The sequence below is a fragment of the Megachile rotundata genome, chromosome 4 (genome assembly GCF_050947335.1).
Source record: "Megachile rotundata isolate GNS110a chromosome 4, iyMegRotu1, whole genome shotgun sequence".
In the NCBI taxonomy this organism is placed as follows: Eukaryota; Metazoa; Arthropoda; class Insecta; order Hymenoptera; family Megachilidae; genus Megachile; species Megachile rotundata.
Window position 1 is genome coordinate 17671056 of NC_134986.1, and position 20242 is coordinate 17691297.

The 20242-nt window shown below is 33.7% G+C and overlaps 3 protein-coding genes across 10 annotated transcripts in view; 2 read left to right on the forward strand and 1 right to left on the reverse strand.

The window, feature by feature from the left end:
* Positions 1-2: 2 nt before the first annotated feature.
* Rrp40 (exosome complex component Rrp40) lies at positions 3-1430 on the forward strand. 2 transcript variants are annotated; one of them, XM_012296677.2, is made up of 3 exons: positions 3-437; positions 529-721; positions 796-1430. In XM_012296677.2, the coding sequence occupies exons 2-3, from the start codon at positions 531-533 to the stop codon at positions 1328-1330; spliced, it is 726 nt and encodes a 241-aa protein (XP_012152067.1). In that variant the 5' UTR covers positions 3-437; positions 529-530; the 3' UTR covers positions 1331-1430. The 2 variants fall into 2 exon arrangements, with proteins under 2 accessions (XP_012152067.1, XP_003708120.1); XM_003708072.3 differs by lacking the exon at positions 3-437 and having other exon boundaries at positions 444-721.
* LOC100875769 (contactin-5) lies at positions 1354-19649 on the reverse strand. 6 transcript variants are annotated; one of them, XM_012296672.2, is made up of 7 exons: positions 19292-19649; positions 9365-9675; positions 8295-8585; positions 8029-8219; positions 7738-7867; positions 7485-7625; positions 1354-6407 (listed from the first exon to the last, which is right to left on the reverse strand). In XM_012296672.2, the coding sequence occupies exons 2-7, from the start codon at positions 9405-9407 to the stop codon at positions 6244-6246; spliced, it is 960 nt and encodes a 319-aa protein (XP_012152062.1). In that variant the 5' UTR covers positions 9408-9675; positions 19292-19649; the 3' UTR covers positions 1354-6243. The 6 variants fall into 6 exon arrangements, with proteins under 6 accessions (XP_012152062.1, XP_003708108.1, XP_012152065.1 ...); XM_003708060.3 differs by lacking the exon at positions 19292-19649 and adding an exon at positions 9840-9979; XM_012296675.2 differs by lacking the exons at positions 9365-9675; positions 19292-19649 and adding an exon at positions 9040-9251 and having other exon boundaries at positions 1354-6402.
* Positions 9976-20242, forward strand: part of rdgB (retinal degeneration B) — a 39095-nt gene continuing 28828 nt past the window's right edge. The window contains exon 1 of one of the 2 annotated variants that reach the window (XM_003708061.3): positions 9976-10115. The gene's annotated coding sequence lies outside the window, so the exon portion shown is untranslated. Of the gene's footprint in view, positions 10151-20242 lie in introns of both variants that reach the window. The other variant, XM_076530579.1, reaches the window with a different exon arrangement.

Here is a 20242-nt window from a genome sequence, read left to right on the forward strand (position 1 = left end):
GAGCCTACTGAAGTTAGCTCAAGTTAGCCACGCTGCGCGAATTGAATATGATCTCTACTGAATAAGTAATCAAACTAAATAAAATACATTACATGCTCTGCAATTAATTCACAAAAAGTGTTTCCTCAATTTAATCAAAAGCATCAATTACGTTTAATCCAATAATTTAAACAGTAAACTGAGCTTATTTATTTGTCACGTTATTAGGTTAATGCTTCATAATAAGTATTGCATCAATTTATGTAATATACAGTGCGCAGAAGCCATGCACTTTTGAATCCAAGCGCGAAATTAAGAAAACACACTGCAGAAGATACACGTGACATACCATGATGAAATTATGCATAAAATTGTATTGTTTATAGACATTTTATTTGCAGAATAATTCTTCAAATACATTAAAGTCGTTTCTGTATATATATTTGCATAAATATTTGGTAATGAATGATTTTAATAAATGTCATGTGCTTATAACCTATATCAAAATTATATTTTAACACATAACAGAAATTTTTTATTCCTAAAAAGAAATGGAAGTTAGCGTAGGGGATGTAGTGATGCCTGGCGATACTGTGAAAGATATTACAACTGTTAACAAAAAGGAAACAATTATTTTAGGACCCGGTCTTCGTCGCGAAGCTGATACAGTATTTGCATATAAAGCAGGTATACTGAAAAAAGCAGAACCAGCTGTATATTATGTAGATACTTATCAAAAACGGTAATTGAATGTCATTTAGAAATTGCTTGATAGTAATATTTCAAATAATCAAACATGTACAATATAATTTGCAGTTATATACCAAACCGTGGAGAAAATGTAGTAGGTATAGTGACGCAGAAAGGTGGTGATATATTTAAAGTAGATATAGGAGCCAGTGATCAAGCATCTCTGTCATACCTTGCATTTGAAGGAGCTACTAAAAAAAATCGTCCTGACATTCAAGTTGGAGACCTTGTGTATGCAAAACTTTTAGTTGCTAGTAAAGATATGGAATCAGAGCTTGTCTGTGTAGATTCTCATGGCAAAGAAAAGAACCTAGGTGTTTTAAGTAATGACGGCATGCTCTTTACATGTTCTTTAAGCCTTATTCGGAAGATACTGAATCAAAAATCTCCATTGTTTAAAACACTTGCGAATAGTCAAGCATTTGAAGTAGCAGCTGGTATGAATGGGAGGGTTTGGGTGAAAGCAAGGACCATTCATGAAACAATAGCAGTGGCAAATGCTATTTTAGCTGCAGAATATGCTACACCTAACTATATAAAAAAACTGTGCTCAGACATTGAGAAAACACTCCTTTTAACACAATCAACTGATACTGATTAACATTACAATAAAAGACAGTCATATCTTATGAATGATTATTTATTGTATCAATATGTTTAATGAATTTTATAAATAAATCTGTATGATTTTTTACGTGAAATATGATGATTATAGTGACAACCATTGTGACAACCATTGTGATAAGAATGTAGAGTTAGAACTACACGTAGTACATACATTTTTAAGTATGCCGATCATGTATACTGCTATATAATACAATTAAAATGTGAATAATACTACAGTTAATGAATGATGTAAAAAAAATATACTTAAACTGTTATATTAATGTTCTGATTGCAATTTTGTAATGAACATTTATTTAATATAAAAAAGTATTTTTACGAGGTTGATGTTACAGAGTATGTTAATTTTAACAAATTTTTAGAGCACTATTTAAATTCTAAGAAAAAATGAACAGGGTACGCTAATTACTACAGTGTATTTTTAATGATTGTAATCAGTATTTAAGTGTTAGAATAGAGATGAATAAATCGATCTGTTATACTTTGTCTGATATGTAACTAATATTTGTTTTTTTTTTTTAACTGTAGTATGAAAGCTAAATTCTAACTAATGATAGTATCAGATATTCAAGCACAACCTTGACTTTCTTTATTTTTTTTCCACAAAAATACTTAAACTTTTAAATCAAGCACATTACATTTTTATAGTTCTTTCTTAATACAGGATTTGTACGTGATGGAATGTGCACTGTTCATAGTTTATAAAATAAACTATGAACATGTTAGTATTAGGAAAACATTTTTCTAAATATTACAACCATGTGTAAGAGCAATGGAATGAGTCCATACACTAGTTTAAAATTAAGGTAACATTGAGTTTAAGATAGCGCTCAACACTATATGGACATGGAGTATTATCAGATTTTAAATAATAATAATAATATGATAAATATATATATATATATATATAAATATATATGACATAAATAAAGTAAATTAAACAAGCGTGCACATATAACAATTTATACAAAATACAGAAATGAAACAATAATGCTTACAGTATATACAAATGTTGCTTCCTATGTATGTTTTCGTTTTTTCATTTTTATAAAACAAATAATTTACGTAAAGAAATCACCAAAAATACTTTGGCTCCTATATAACACAACACAGTATAATTTAACACAAACTAATATAAAATTTAATACTTATTTTCTATAACATTATTTCTGGAATTACCATTATAAATCTCCGTTACCATTACTTAATGTAAGGTTGTTAAACTAACATTATTAATCTAATAGGTAATGACATGACAGATGTGTAGTTTTTACAAAAAGTAAAGAAATATTAAGTATTTACAATTGCTTTCGTTTGTAAATACAGATGTTGTACATAAAGTCTCAGATGAGAAATTGAAAGAAGGCTTTTTTATAAAAAGCACAACTAACTTGAAGCTTTTTGTAAAAACCACATTAAATTTCCGTTTATTCTGGTATGTCATCAGCAAGCAATATGTATGTTAGGGACGATTCATGGTGCCATCAGCAACCATTACACTATTCTATGGTATTGTGCTTTACTTAATATATGTTTCACATGTGCTATGTGAAGTAAATATATCAATGAAATACATCTGACTACAGAGGTATAATGATAAATCCTATGCACACATTGTGCTTAATAGCATCTGTTATCTGAAAATGCATGATCATAAAAACAAAACTACCTAGAAATTTAACAGATTATTAATTTTTGCCAAATTTATATAATCTGAAACAAAAACATAAAATATTTGCCATAATTATTAAGGTTTGTACTATTGTAATCTACCTCATAAAAATATATCTATTTAATGCTGTCATAGGATCTGATTAATTTTTTGGTATATAAAGGTAAAAAATGTCTATATAGAATTAAATTTAGCAACATATTTTTGATTTTACTATCAATGTTATAATTAATTTAAAGTATCTAATTAAAAAAACATAATACTCGTGATAAAAAAGTGACTATATATCCTCAAAGAAAGAATTATAATTATTATCTTATAGTTTTACTCTTGGTTTTAATGATATTACTTTACTGATTGTATTCCTAATATAATGAAAGTGATTTCATGAACATCCTATATTGCATAGGTAGATATGCTGATCTTCTATAATATGCAATGGCAGAATTCTGAACCCAGATGACTAAGCTTTAATGTTAGTTCTTATAGCAGCCAGTAGTTATAAGAATAATTTTTCATTTTATATTCCAAGTACCATTTATACTTTTTTTTATCAGGTTTCACGATATTAATGCCACTAAATGTAAAACCTATGCCTTCACCAGATAGCTTTGATAGAGACAGTTAAACATTTAAGTTACAGTACATCTATTGTTATGTTAGTTAGCAGAAACAAGTGATCATATTTTAATCTGAATGTGCATGAAACGTGAAGGGTCGTGTTCCGAATTGGTGAATATATTATTGCTGTATTTTTTAAATTAAACACCCTTTCTTCTGCGTAGAAAATGAATACCATTATTTTATGTATACGTATTATTCATATTTAAAAATATTGTATTGGTTAAAATTTGTCAAAATGATGGTTATTTTATACAGTGTCTCGATGAAAGAATATATAACACGACTCTTCTGCAAGAAAGAAGGAACATGATATTCTACAAGAAATACTCTTAATGGGCAAATCTACTAGATCACTCTTGAAGCTCGATATCATAGCACAAAATTATCTATATGAATATGTAGATAAATATTCATCACTGCATTTCAGCATTATTATTATTTATATAAAAAATTGTCTTTGCTTATAGCTAAAATATTACGATGCCTCGGCTATATAAATATATATATATATTTATATCGTTATCATTATTGTTATTATCGTATTATTTTTTTTTCATTAGCGCGTATATATACCATTCACAACACAGAGTGCATAGTACGAAGCCGAACTGAGTCTGTTCATCCCTGTAATATTATGCTAAAGGGAGGAACAGATCATAAAGCTTCAATGTAACAACGCACAACCAATATTTATACAACCTGCGTGCACCAAATTGCTTTTTGTCAGTTTCTTATATTGACAAAAGCAAGATATTAACTTATACAATTGTTTTAAGTAGAGTCATTAAGGTATTATGTTTCTCACAATATGAACTTTACTAATAACAGATGAAAGACTAATTACGAGAATCAATTTCCACAACCAGTTCTATATTCGCCACGTGGGGAGCCTTAATCGAACTTAATTTAAACGAAAAGAACAACAACGATCACAAAACATATCTCTCAATTTTTCCTGAGAACTTTAGGTAAAGAATTAAGAAAAGCCTCAATGCTAAGCACTCGCTACTACGTATGTTTATAATAAGGTGTTTTGCATAATGACGAATTCTGATATGATACTACTTGTAAATTGTGGAAAATAACTATGTATTTGTACAGGAAGAACGTTTATCAAAATCATCAACCTTCCTTGATTGACTAAGTTGAATTTTTTATGCAATTTGAATAAGACGACAATATTTGTATCATAGAAAATGAATATCTGGAAAAAGATCTGTTTCAACAATCGATTATCAAACTTGATTCTATCAAAGGTGATATCCAAAATATTTTAACTTATTCTACTTTATCCTATAATTACTGCTAACCTGAATGGAATGAATTGAACTGAAACGCGCAATGCCCAGGAATAATTCTTATTCGCTGAATATCACGAAGATTATCGATGAATTTCTTTACTTTTCTAAAAAGTTCTGATACTGAAACTTATCATCCGAAAAATTGTGCTATTTTGCGCTTTTTAAAATCTTGTTTTTTGATAAAATTTGATTTTATAGTTTTTTTACAACTCTGTAGCGGTAAATATTGCATTTGTTATTAAGGTAGTGCAAAAGCATGTTGAAGCATTACATATTATCTTGAATGATTGCATGCAAAGTTAAAAGTATGAAGAATATAATATTACTATAAATAATGCTAACATAGTAGAATTACTTTTCAATTAGAGTACCATAATTTTTACACTGTACACTCTCTGATTCGCAGGATTTTTTCCAGAAAGAGTATATGGTGCATTGTTTAGTAATCTTAAATTCTTTGGAAGAAAAAATTCTCAACATATTCTTTAAAAACAAAAACAATGAATCCTTATAATAATAAATAAAAAAAAAAAAATAGATCTTTAAAAGACACAAAAAAAGGAACTTTCTTACCAACGACTTCTGCACACCTTAAAACGGCAGTAAGCAAGCCTTTATCATACCTCACGTCTGACAAAATTTGTTTATTCCGATTATGTGTAGTTTGTAATAATCTTACTTTCTGCATGATATTGTCCCTTAAAATTTCGCTTGTGTCCGGTAATAACGATTAAAAATAATTGTAAAAACATGTCATGTTCATGCAGAATGTAAGACCAATATATGCCACTTATATTAACGCCATACGAACTTTAATTTTTCAGTAATTTCGTTTTTTGTTCTTAGAATTACAGTCTTACTAAGAATATTTGTTTGGCTTACAGGAGTTCTTGACTTTAAGCTCGATTAATGAGCAATAACATCGGATTTTAATGTTGGAACTTCCTTGTAAACATCTTCAAAAATGTTTTCTACTCCGTTTCACAAAACCTAGCAGAGTCTTACATATGCTTTGAACACTTTACATTGTATTGTAAGTGAAAAGTTGACTTCCTTAGAATACTCAGAATGTATGATGCATTTCTCAATTTTCTGACTATAAATAAAACAAATTCTCAGTTTTCGCGATGATTATCATCCTCTCACCGCTTACCCGATTCTACATTCTGCGCGATATTGGGTGGATTCGAGGCCTCTTGTAATTCCAGTTACTTACGTTTAAGGTGACACATAAATTGTGCTCAAGCCACTTGTTAATAAAAAATTAGCCACAGAAATCTAAGTATTAAATCGCTAAAGTCGCATAGGTTGCACAACGCTGTTATTGTTCAAACGTGTGGTAGTTTGGTTGTTGAAATTTTCATCTTGCGGAATATGTTCTGTTCTTTCGTCAAAAAATCCTGGATTCAGAATGATATTGGGTACAAGTTCAATCACCTCCTGCTCCTCCAGCTGCGCTGCAATTCGGGAACGGAGATTAATTTTCATTGGTCTGGGCCACGGGTTATATTAGCTTCTACCCTCTCCCTTTACAAATATTTTGCTAGGCCACGAATGCTCGTAAACATTTTATGTTAAACATATTAAGGATGAACCATCACAAATTAAATTCGAGGTTTATTTTGACACATAAAAAGTACGGCTAATGAAATGTATCAGAAAATTTGTTTATTCAGGTAAATACATTGTTTACCCAGCAAATATAAATGTGCTACCTTTGACTATATTTTATATAATCAAAGATATACTAAGAGCACATAATGTTATCTAGGCCATAATGCTCTATTACTATTATAATACTCTCTATTCATGACACTAATCATTCTGCATAACAAATTTGATATGAACCACCAGAACTTATTAATTCTAAACATAACATATTTGATAAAATTGGGAGAAAGTAAAGTAAAACGATTCTTGTAAATGGATACAGTGAGTTTGGTGGTTATAAAAGTTCATTCAAAATTTTAGGTTTCATTCCTATGGGGAGTATTAAAGGTGCTACTGACAGGCAAACTGTACAGAAAAAGTAAAAATATGTTACACATTATTTTAGTGCCTTATGTTGTAAGGTGTTTAAGTGCGAAAGTTATAAAAGTGTTATTATGTTAAAATGGTATTGTAAGAAGACTCATTAAATGCTAATAAAATTTTTAAAGTTAAATGCTAAAAAATTCATTAAATACTAGTAAATTTGCAGAGCGCTTGCAGTAAGGAAATATTAGTGAAAGATAATTGGCACTGTATTAGAATAGCACTAAATTGATTGAGAGGAGAATAGCTGATGTAAAGAAAGCTAGAGATCAGGGCCATAGATAAGTTAAGTGGTTAGTGATGCTATCGTTTCTGCTGCAGATCTTGTTCTCTAGATAATAACAGATTTATATTTCACTTTTAAGATTGAGTATTCTATAGTATGCTCTACTTAGTTTATTTGCATAGAAGAAAGTGAATTTCATCAGCAGAAATAAATAGCATGAAAGAGAAAGAGTAGAAGCAAAAGCCTTTAGATAAAGTTACCAGGAAATGCTTACAGGGTACTTTGCACTCACGATAGAGGAGGTAACAAGTACCTATACCAAGAATCATAAGTGTACCCATAACTATGCCTACTGCTGCCACCCAGACACGAGTATCAAAGTTTTCTACACCTGCTAAGAGATGTCTTGCAAGTTCTGAAAGAATTGTCGATCGCAATTAATAAGCTACACTGTATTTGAATATAAATATTGATTTCTTTGCATGCAGAATCCTGTTTTACAACATAACAAAGTTCATATGATATACCTAGTTCTTCAATACTGTGATGAGTGTGACCTTCAACTTCAACAATTTCTCCTCTTCCCAGCTGATTTGTTGCCCACACTCGAAAAGAATAAGTCGTGTTTGGCACCAAGTGATATACATCAATTTGCCTCTATAAAAATCATTAGCATAAATAACTTTTATCAATAGACTACCGATGTTTATGCGCTTACGGTAAACGAAAATCATATAATTTGTGTGCAGAATGCATAAACATTCGTAGTCTACTTATTAATAACACAACATTTATTCCATACAATAGAAATTATTTACTGAATTTGGTGGAATGTGCGTTGGAACAATAGGTTTCCAGTCTTCAGGTTCTTCACCTACACTCGGTTTAAGACGATATTCGGCAGTGAAATCTATGATAGGATAACCACCTGTGTCAGCTACTTCCCAAAGAATATTTGCCAATATCGTAGACGGTTTTACCCATACATTGTGTAAAGCTGGAGGAGGAGCTGAAAATAAAATATAATTGTTTTAAATGTATTAATATACAGTCATTTTTAAGATATAATCAAATTATTACTTACTTCTAACTTGTACATTGACTCTAGTTTTGACAGCATCATGATCATCATCTAAAGTGCACGAATAGTTTCCAGCATCATGTGCACTGACATTAAGAAGTTCCAAAGCTCCATTAGGCTCAACTTTTAGACGCTCAATTTGTCCATCTTCGCGTCCCTCCCTTATCCACATCACTCCTACAGACTCTCCTGACTGTGGTAGTGCATCCTCTTCTGCACATGCCAAAGTCAAGTTTTGCCCAATGTCTACAGCCACGGAGCGTACTGGCACTAAAGTTACTGCTTCGTGCCATGCTAAACATAAAAAATAATGGGATATATGAAATTGTTTTTTTACATATTATCTATCATTTTCAATTTATAGTTATAAAATTATTTTTTAAATTTGTTAAAATCTTTTAGAATTCCATACATATATAAAAATGTTTCATTCATAGTTTAGTAAAAATGAGTCTGAACCTGAGATCTGATAAACACTTGGTAAAATCTTTTCTTTGAGTCAGACTCCAGCTATGATTAAATTATAAGTCAATGTTTAGGCTTATTTGATTATATAGTAAGATAATAAAATAAGAATAGTATGGCAAATAGTAATAATATAGTACTAATCCATGTATAGACATGAATTATTGTATACTCTGATCCTGAAATCTTATTTCACATGCAACATCCACACATGACAAATAAACACTATTTTTGTTATTATGCATAGGATCAAATATAACTTTAAGCAAAAACAAAAACATACTTTTAACAAGTTTATCTGATAAATACTCATGTATCTTATGTAAATTCACAAATCGAATAGAAAATTTCGAACTGTTGCATTTTCCTCCCGTTGATATGGACAAAGTTCGCGAAAACGAAACAAGAAATGGCATAAAAAGCGAAATGGAACGGCCGAGAAATCAAAATACTCGTTAAAATTTACATAACTCGACCCTGAATCGTAACGATCGTGTACTTAGCTGGATTTATACGGTTCACGTATACAAACGCAAGAAAGAGAGTGAACGTATAATATCACATTGATCCGCAGGTGCACTTACGGCTGAGTGAATTTCCATTCTTACCTGCCAGAAAAAGTATCAGTGTGATGATTCTACGACCAACCATTCTCCCATATTAGACGATCTTGCGTGGATGCATACGGAAACGTGTTAAGGATTTTTTTTCGGCCGCATCTCTCGATCGATTTTCGACTTTTGAATAACGTTCAGTACGCGGGAGCTGTCAAACTCATCACGCTTCGCGGAACACCGCCCGTCCGGCGCTCTTTGGATTTTATTGAGTTGCCGTTGGCGCGCTCTGCTGGCAACACTGCAAACTTGATCAAACAACAGGGCTGCAACTGCACCAAAAATGAAAGTAACAGCTACCGTCTCTGGAAAAGATCATGACCATACAAATTAAATGTATCGATGCTCGATGCACACAGGAAAGGTCAGGCATGATTTCTAATCGATGATTCGTTTCACAGGATGCTCGTTCGATTTAAAGCGGCGATTGTTTTCGAGGGATTCGAAGGGTCTAGAAATGACTAGTTACCTCGTTAAATTGGATCACTGCACGCGGGAACAAGTGCATCGATACTCGTATCAGAACTGGTTGAATCTGCTTTACTGATTGAGGAAGAGCTGCTCCATATTTCCCTCTATCTTTGTCAGGATTAACCAGACAAAAACGATAGACACCTCGCAATGGGATAATCGCGGTAGTTGCGTATGATTGCTCGTGTTCGTATGCGTGCGTACGTGACACACCATTGTACAAGTGAACCGTGGATACATAGAAGAGGAGTGGTTGAAATCTGTGGCTGAATTGGTATGTATGTGCATGCATGCCACACGCGACACAACGTAAGTGTGATCGATCAGTTCTTCAGAGAATTTAACTGTCGGATCTATTGCCAACTACGTATTTCCGTTTGTACGAAAATATAGATCGTCGGTAGCGTTGAATCAAACATTAGGCAAAATAAGCACGTGCTTAGAGTACGAAGAGAAGGGGAATATTAGAAATTTTCCATCGCCAGATTTACCATAGATAAGAAAAACATTTTCACAGCAAATTCCACAGTCCCTAAATTTTAAAAAGTTCAAAGTCCCAAACTTCCATTTCAAGTGTTTGCCATTTAAAGAGACAATGCTTTCATATCTCATTAATTCTAGTCAAAACAAAACGTTTCAAAGGAATTACCGTTATTTTATTTTGTCGATAAATTTGCATATAGGTATTTCGTTTGAAGCTCGACACAGTTTAATGAAACGTAAAATCTAAATTCTATTTACGGAGATAATAAACGGGCACAAATTGAAATTGATGACGGTTCACGTGACGAATTTATTCGGGCCTAGTGTTTACGCTCGTTATATCTTATCAACCATAAGGGGTTAAAATGAACCGCTTCGTCGGCGTTTTTCACCTTTGTCTATAGGTCGTAATTAATGACGAAGAATCGATAAAATTTAAACGCATTTTTAACAGATATTTACGCTGAAGTAGATATCTCTACTTTTTAACTGTTTTAATTCGAAGTACCTTTGCGATTCTCGTGTTGCGTGTTATTTTATTTGTGGCGTTTGTGGTACTCGAACTGTTCAATTACTTCATTGAAATCGATACAGTTGTTGACGTTACGTGAGTTTGAAATTTAATTTAAACATTCGAAAATAATTTAATCTAGTAATAGAAAAATTAAGATCGAAAATTTGATCTCGGAGGTAATGAATTACGCGTATACTGTGTCAAAGCGTAGATCACTCGAAACTATCATGGATTGTAATTAGCATCGTGGATAGCGGTTTACCGTGGCATTACACGGACGACGAAATTAATCACATCAGCCAATACATGGATTCCAATAGAACCGTGTAGTATCATTCGTCGAATTTAATTATCCGCAAAATAATAATATATACAAGTTATAGTAGTATCATACGTTTAGTAAATTTGGGTTTACTGATTGTGTTAACTCGAAAACTTCTTTCCTCCCACAAACGACGCTCATTAAATTAATCCGTGGCATATCCGCGCAAGAATAGTCCGCAAAATACGCCTCAATGTCAGCGTAATGCACTTCGATGATAATGAACTGGTAGGGGAGATAATGCAAAGCAGTACACGATAGCATGTAATGAGGGTAATGTAATCCTCTTATAGATTTTCTATCGAGAAGTCAATATGTTGCAGGGTACAATAACCTTTACTTACGGGCTTCCAGTTCCGGGGAACAATGTCTAAAAATAATTTCTCGATACCTTTTTCTGTCGTCCACGGTAAAGAACACATTTAATTACGAGCGATTGTGTGATTCAAGGGAAACTGTTCAGGTAGGAAGTTCGGAGAATTCTTTCTTCTTCGAGATCAAATTTCTTAGGGTGCTGTTAATGTTTGATATTTCATATTAGGGAAATGTTAATGATAAGTTGTGGAGCTAAAATGGGTCTATGGGGTGGAAGGTAAGGATGCACAAGATGGCGGATGTTGATGAGGTGGTCAGTTTTATAATTTTCAAATTTGGGATTTTTGGGTTTCTATATTTTTAGATTTCTGAATTTTTGGATTTGCAAATTTGCAAATTTCCAGATTCTCCAATTCCCACATTTCCCAATTCCACATTCCCTAATTCCATACTCCCCAATTACCACATTTCCCAATTCCCACATTTCCCAATTCCCACATTTCCCAATTCCCACATTCCCCAATTCCCACGTTCTCCAACTCCACATTCCCCAATTCCCACATTCCCCAATTCTCACATTTCCCAATTCCCACATTCCCCAATTCTCACATTTCCCAATTCCCACATTTCCCAATTCCCACATTCCCCAATTCCCACGTTCTCCAACTCCACATTCCCCAATTCTCACATTCCCCAATTCCCACATTCCCCAATTCCTATATTCCCCAATTCCCACATTCCCCAATTCCACATTTCCCAAATCCCTCATGTCCCAATTCCCAAATTCCCCAATTCCACATTTCCCAAATCCCTCATGTCCCAATTCCCACATTCCCCAATTCCTATATTCCCCAATTCCCACGTTCCCCAACTCCCACATTCTCCAATTCCCACAATCCTCAATTCTCACATTCCCTAATTCCCACATTCTCCAATTCCCAAACTCCCAAATCCCTAAATTCCCAAATTCCCAAATCCCTAAATTTCCAAATCCCCAAATCCCCAAATCCCCAAATTCCCAAATTCCCAAATTAGAAATCTTCATGCACTACTAACACTCGCCACAGATACCAAGTCAGTTTTCCTCACCGCTGCGGTTCTCAATAGTTCGCTATAGTATTTCCTGCCGCGTTACACATAAATCGAATTTGCCAAACGTCGAATCACTTTCCAGCCTCTGCCTTTCTATCACAGAATGGATCTTGATAGGCAAAGTTCACTCGTGGATGACATTTTGGTAGTTAGTTCGAACGTTTTCACGGTGTGCACGTGCAATCTGGAGGCGCGTCAACTTGCCTTGTTAATTAAGGGATTGACTGCTTTACTCTTGAAATTGCATCGTTATTTTAGGGTAAAATAATGGGGCAAAAGATCAAATAGTCGAGGCTCTCGATTTAACGTTCCTTTACACTTGACATCAACGTGATTATGCACTACAAGTGAATTTTAATTAAATTTACAAGCCTCTGAATTTCTAAATTGTTAAGCTTATTAAGGTACATGTTTTTAGTACGTTGGTTCTTTATTTTTAGATTTGCGAATTTTTGGTGTTGTCAAATTTTTAGGTTTCTGCATTTACAGATTTCCTACATTCCTTAATTTCCACATTCTTCAACTCTCACATTTCCAAATTCCCAAATTTCTCAATTTCTACATTCCTCAATTTCCACATTTTCTAATTCCCACATTTCCCAATTCCCACGTTCCCCAATTCCACATTCCTCAATTCCCACATTCCCCAATTCCACATTCCCCAATTGCACATTCCCTAATTCCACACTCCCCAATTCCCACATTCCCCAAGTCCCACATTCCCCAACTCCCACATTCCCCAACTCCCACATTCCCCAACTCCCACATTCCCCAACTCCCACATTCCCCAATTCCCGCATTCCCCAACTCCCACATTCCCCAAGTCCTACATTTTCCAAATTTCTACATCCCCAAATCCCTATGTTTCCAAATCCTTGCATCCCCAAATTTCTATATTCCCAAATCTCTATATCCCCGAATCTCTGCATCTCGAAGTCTTCACATCGCCAAATCCCTACATCCCCAAATTCCCAACTCCCTAAATTCCAAAATATTGCAATAACTACTACCAGAGCTAGTGATCCACTCCATACTAAAAACCTAGTTACATCACTGTCACACCTAGCATGCGTAATGTACTCAACCATGGTGTCAGCCGCGTTTCTGGATTAAGAAAAATCGATGATACCTAAATAATATCATGGTATACGCCTCTTTCCCCCTTTCATAAGTGACAGAACGTGTCGAGGTGTCAAACGTTTCCTCACTCCCGTGTTTCAAGGATCTTGCGAGTGAAATGGCGCAGAATGGAATTGTTGATAATTATTCGCCGACGATAGAGCCGGAACAATGAGGATCAGGTTCGCCTGGTGGCTCCTGGAAAACGGGGATACGTCGATGCGCCTTGCGCGGCAACCTTTGACATTTCGAGAGGACGGGTCGAACTTCCCACCCTCGTGGCCTAGGTGCCTGGTTAGGTATACCTCGTTTTCTTCGGGCTCCTCTCACCTCGTCTATCTATCACGATAATCTCTGAATCGTATCGATATTTGTTTGATACTGATGTGTATTGATGGAAGAAGTATTGGGAGACTGGTACCGATTATCAGAGTATTGATTGAGCAAATTGTACTCATCAAGGTATTGATTGAACAAATAGAGTCAGGCATCAAAGAATTCGTAAAGAAAATGCTACTGATTATTAAAGTATTAATTGAACAAGTAATATGTCTTCAAAGAATTCATAGAGAAAATGATACTGAGTATCAAGGTATTAATTGAACACGTAATATGTCGTCAAAGAATTCATATAGAAAATGTTACTGATCATCAAGGTATTTATTGATCAAGTAGTACATCATGAAAGAATTCATACAGAAAATGTTACTGATTATCAAAATATTAATTGATCAAGTAGTACATCATCAAAGAATTCATACAGAAAATGTTATTGATCATCAAAGTATTTATTGATCAAGTAGTACATCATCGAAGAATTCATACAGAAAATGTTACTGATCATCAAAGTATTAATTGATCAAGTAGTACATCATCGAAGAATTCATACAGAAAATGTTACTGATCATCAAAGTATTTATTGATCAAGAAGTACATCATCAAAGAATTCATACAGAAAATGTTACTGATCATCAAGGTATTAATTGAGCAAGTAGTACATCATCAAAGAATTCATACAGAAAATGTTACTAATTATCAAAGTATTTATTGATCAAGTAGTACATCATCAAAGTATTCATATAGAAAATGTTACTGATTATCAAAGTATTTATTGATCAAGTAGTACATCATCAAAGTATTCATATAGAAAATGTTACTGATCATCAAAGTATTTATTGATCAAGCAGTACATCATCAAAGAATTCATATAGAAAATGTTACTGATCACCAAAGTATTTATTGATCAAGTAGTACGTCATCAAAGAATTCATACAGAAAATGTTACTGATCAGCAAAGTATTGATTGATCAAAGTAGTACTTCATCAAAGTATTCATAGAAGAAATGGTACTGATCATCAACGTATTGATAGAACAAGTGGTACCAATGACCACATCGATAGAGCAAATGGTACTTATGTCCAACTTGTCGATAATCTAAGTAGTCCAAAGTATAATTTAGGGTCTAAATATTATCCAGTCGATATATTTGAAATATCCAATTCGTAGTTTTAATCAGTTCTGTCCACCTTATCTTTTAACTATACAAGAATATACAGAAGGCATTACATCCCAAGAATATGTAACAGGTTTGGCAATATATCTCAAAATAAAATTACTTCATCTCTAGACCATTTCTCAACCTAAATTCCTGAATAATTACCAATAAATACCAACAAAATATAATCAATAAATATTAGCAAACAAATGTGAAATTTACAAATGAAATCTCAAGTGTTTTAAATAAACAATAAACTCAGTTAATTCAGTCAAAGCAACTGAAATAATTCAGTACCAATAACGCTTTGTACAGAAGTTATGTACGAACCAAAGTAATTATAGATGTGGCGAGATATCGTATACATAGAAATAAAACTGGTGGAAAAGTAACAGCAGAAAAGTTTAGTCGAGAAACGAGGGTTTTTCATTGAACTGGCCGTTTGTAATTGGAAAGTTACGCGGAAATCCTTTACGGTGCAAACGCTGAGGGTGTAACGAAGGCAGAGGCGAAACTGGGTCGACGAAAGGCTTCTTCTTTAACGAACGCTCTAATTTACACGTAATCGCGCGATGAACGAGGGAAAGGAACCATTGGAATGCCTTCGATACCTTATTTCTGTTATATCACCTTGTGGCAAATAAACTTGAATATTATTCTCATTTGTGTAACTGCAATTTTTAACTGGAGGTGGGCCAAGACCCTCTATTTTACTGATTGTGTCGATAACTCACCCCTGCAATCATCATACACACCCTTAAATGCATTTTAAAATTTAAACTTTAATATTAAAAATTAAATTTTATCTGTTTCAAATTTTTTTACTTTTTTAAATTTAAAATTTAAACCTGCTTTATATCTTCAAAATTACATTTTTCTGTTTTAAATTTTAAACAATTTTTAAGTTTCAAATTTAACCTTGTTTTAAACCTAAACTTTTTATCTTAAAAGTCAAATATTTTTTGTTTTAAATTTCTTACAATTTTTAAATTTGAAATTAAAACTTGTTTCAACCCTTAACTTTTTATCTCAAAAATTAAATGTTTCATTAAAATTTTTGATCTCAAAATGTGAACTTTTTATTTCAAAACTTTATCTTTCTATCTTTAAAACTTTACATTTCAAAATTAGAACATGCGAGAATTAAAGATCGTCTTAATAAATGTTGGCAGAAATAGCCAAAGTGACTTTGCGTTTTCATTAGCAGGAAAATTCACTGTCGGTTTTAATTTTCAACGAGCATGAAGTCTGCCAGAGCAAGGAAAATTCAATTGGCTCGTTGTAAAGTTGGACGAAACAGAAATAATTAATCTCTCGATGAGGGCCAGTGTCATCGATTTTGCACGATGACGTCGTCAGAATTTACAATGTGGTGTTTAAAATTGTTTCTCATAAACAGACAGTCTATCGTTGATCGAGGTACTTCATCACCTTCGAGATAATCTACTTCGTTCGCAAAAAATAAATGCACATTTATTTAAACGAGGTTTCACGTTTTTTTTAACAGTCAATGCTATCTGGAAGGAAAATTAAATTGCAACTTGATATTTTGTAATAGCTGAGCTCTGATTTTTTTTTAAATTTATAAATTATTTTATGAAATTTTAAAGTGATGGCTTTTTTAAATTTGCAAATTATGAGTTTGTTAAATTTCTAAGTTAGGACCTCCTCAAATTTACAATAAAATAAGATAAGTGTCACATACATCGTGCACAGAGTTGAAAAGAATGAACCTAACCTAACCACTTCGTCTGAAAATGATCGTACCTCAAAAGAAATGGTACAGAATTCATACACAAACAAATTAAAATTCTAGAACCGAATGCCTCTCGGAATAAAGCGGCACGCAGTAAATTGAATGAAAAATTTGAAAGTGAATGCAAACGAGGGACGATACAAGAGACACAAAAGCAGTAATTCAATGTTAAGCCCACGAAGGACTCTCGAGATCCATTCCTTTCAATAAATTCATCCGAGGGATGTTCCAAGTTCGCGATGGAACTTCGAACCTTTGACATTATTCGAGCAATTTCCAAGGAAGCCACCTTCGCTGTAAAATTTTTACGACCGTCGCTATAACGTTGAAGTTCAAAGAGCGAAATGCTTGTTTCTACGTGTTCGCGAATATAATCGGAGAGGAAAACCCGAGGCAGAGAAACGTTAGATAAAACGCCAGAGGATACCGGTGAAAAAACGTTGGATGACGACAATTATCTGTGTTGGCAGAAAAACCGAAGGATATGCAACGTGTTCTTAATCGAACGCGTCATTGTGCCTATAGCAAAAATTTTTTTTATCGGTTTTAATATTTGAATATTTAAAAAAGCCATCACTTTAAAATTTGATCAAATAATTTATAAATTTGAGGAGGTTCCAACTTGCAAATTTAACAAAGTCATAATTTGAAATTTTAGAAAAGCCATCACTTTAAAATTTGATAAATTAATTTATAAATTTGAAGAGGTTCTAACTTGCAAATTTAACAAAGTCATAATTTGAAATTTTAGAAAAGCCATCACTTTAAAATTTGATAAAATAATTTATAAATTTGAGGAGGTCCTAACTTGGAAATGATATTGTATTATAAAATTATTTTTCAAGTTTGTCATCATTCAGTTTGATATATTAGTTCGATTATTCGTCAGTTTTATTTAGTTATTTAGTTGATTTACTATGGATCATTGTTTAAAATTCCAAATCATCAAAGTCTCAGAACTTAAAAACACTGAAAAATACCAACACCTCAAAATTCCAATACAACAACCTCCCAAAACCCTCAAATTCCAAAACTAGCAAAGTCCCAAACTCAAAAAATTTCCAACTATCAAAATTCCATAATCTCCAAATCTTAACATACACCTAAAGTAAATCTACAAAGAGTCCACAATCTACAAAGAATCTAAATCCCAAAAGACCCCTATAAATGTGAGAAATAAACTACACACGCCTCCATATTTCTACCTAGAGGAGTTTAAGAGCACGAGAGATTATCCATTTCATTTGATTCGAAAGACTCCGTTGAATAATGGTCCCCAGGAGAATTAGAGAGTTTCTTTTGGAATTGTGTGGCGGTGCAAAAAGTAATGGCAAAAGGATTTTCCTGGTATTGCAACGTAGCAACGGAGTTGATATACGGGTGGCTACTACGTGTTTACTACTTTCTACTGACCCCAGACATTCTGGCGCTTCGCTAGACTACATTTCGACGTGCTGTCCCATTTATTCTGCTGTGCATTTATCTAAGTGTCTCAGCTATGCTGATCTAATTATTGGACGGGCATTGATTCGTATCGGAGAAGCAATTAGGTGAAAATTTAACGCAACCGTGTTGAAACGTACTGGTATTCGCTCTCCATATTTTGAGCCCCTAAAATCACTTCGCTTAAAACCTTGCGACGAGTTGAAACTAAAAATGCGGGTCGATAAATCTGTCCTTGTTTATTGATCTAATTGACATCGCCGTTGCAACTAATTATTCAGTCGTGCCGAAAATACGTGTGAAGGTAATACGTTTTAATCAGTCGTTCGTGTCCCGTCGGAACTGATTTTCTGGCTGGCGAACGGTACATGACATTTATTTTATTTGGAATTTAAGGACGTGTGTCTGAAAGGATTAACATGTTCAGTGCACAGTTGGAAATTTTTGGAATTACTTTCTAAAAGTTTTTGGAGAAGAAATTACAGATAATGCAACTGAAACATTATGTAACTTATTTGTTTTTTAAACGTATGAGGAAAATTGTTGATCAAGATCCCTGTTTAATTAGCACTGATCCTCTACACGTTGAATAAATGTCATCTTGCGATCAAAACAACACGACTTTTTCACCAATCCAATAATTAAATGCGATTTGAGATTTTCAGAGTAATTACATTACGAGGCTAAAGAGTAAACAGTTAGTTGAATAACGCAGTAAAGATTCTTAATGACGAGTTAATCGGTATATGAGGAATCACGCAACGATGAGCAGACACCATTAGTTAACTTTATAGTACCTAATAAAATTAACATATTCATGAACGAATATATCCTCCACGTTAACGAGATGAATGCGATGCAGATTTAAACGAATTATGATAAAGCAGCTACGCACGATAAACGCACCTACCTGTTCGAATCGTCGGTGTCTCGGATTACACTACGAATTTCCACTAGATGAAGACCGAAACTTCACGGCAAATACAAATGGAAGAGCGGAAGGACTGCTATAAATACGTTGCGAATTGCGAGCGTCACTGAAACTGCGATCGTGTACCGGAAGTGTGATCCTCGTTATGGAACGGAGATAACGCGGAGGAAGCGAGTTGTTCTAGCGTATTCTGGAAAACGAACTGAACGGGTGTGAAAATTACTCGATAAGTCCGATAAACTTGGATAATGTTACAGAAGAAAATCAGCGAAATACTGGGATATCAAATATTTGACGTATACTGTTACGTGTAAAATTTGCACGCGTTATATCGCCGCGCGTTATATTGCCACACGTTGGAATTTCACCCACTAGATTACTGTGCGTTGAATTACCACGCGTTATATCACCACGCGTTACAATTTCACGCATTAGATCACTATGCGTTGTATCGCCACGCGTTATATTGCCACGCGTTATATTTCCACGCGTTATATAGCTACGCGTTATATAGCCACGCGTTATATAGCCACGCGTTATATTGCTACGCGTTATATTGCCACGCGTTATATTTCCACGCATTATATTGCCACGCGTTATATTTCCACGCGTTAGAATTTCACGCATTAGATTACTGTGCGTTGAATCAATACGCGTTATATTGACATGCGTTATATCACCACGCGTTATATTTCCACGCGTTATATCTTCACGCGTTATATTTCCACGCGTTATATTGCCACACGTTATATTTCCACGCGTTATATTTCCACGCGTTATATTTCCATGTATTATATTGCCACGCGTTAGAATTTCACGCATTAGAATACTGTGCGTTGCATTGCCATGCTTTATATTTCCATGTGTTATATTGCCACGCGTTACATTTTCCACACGTTATATTGCCATGCGTTATATTGTCCCGCGCTA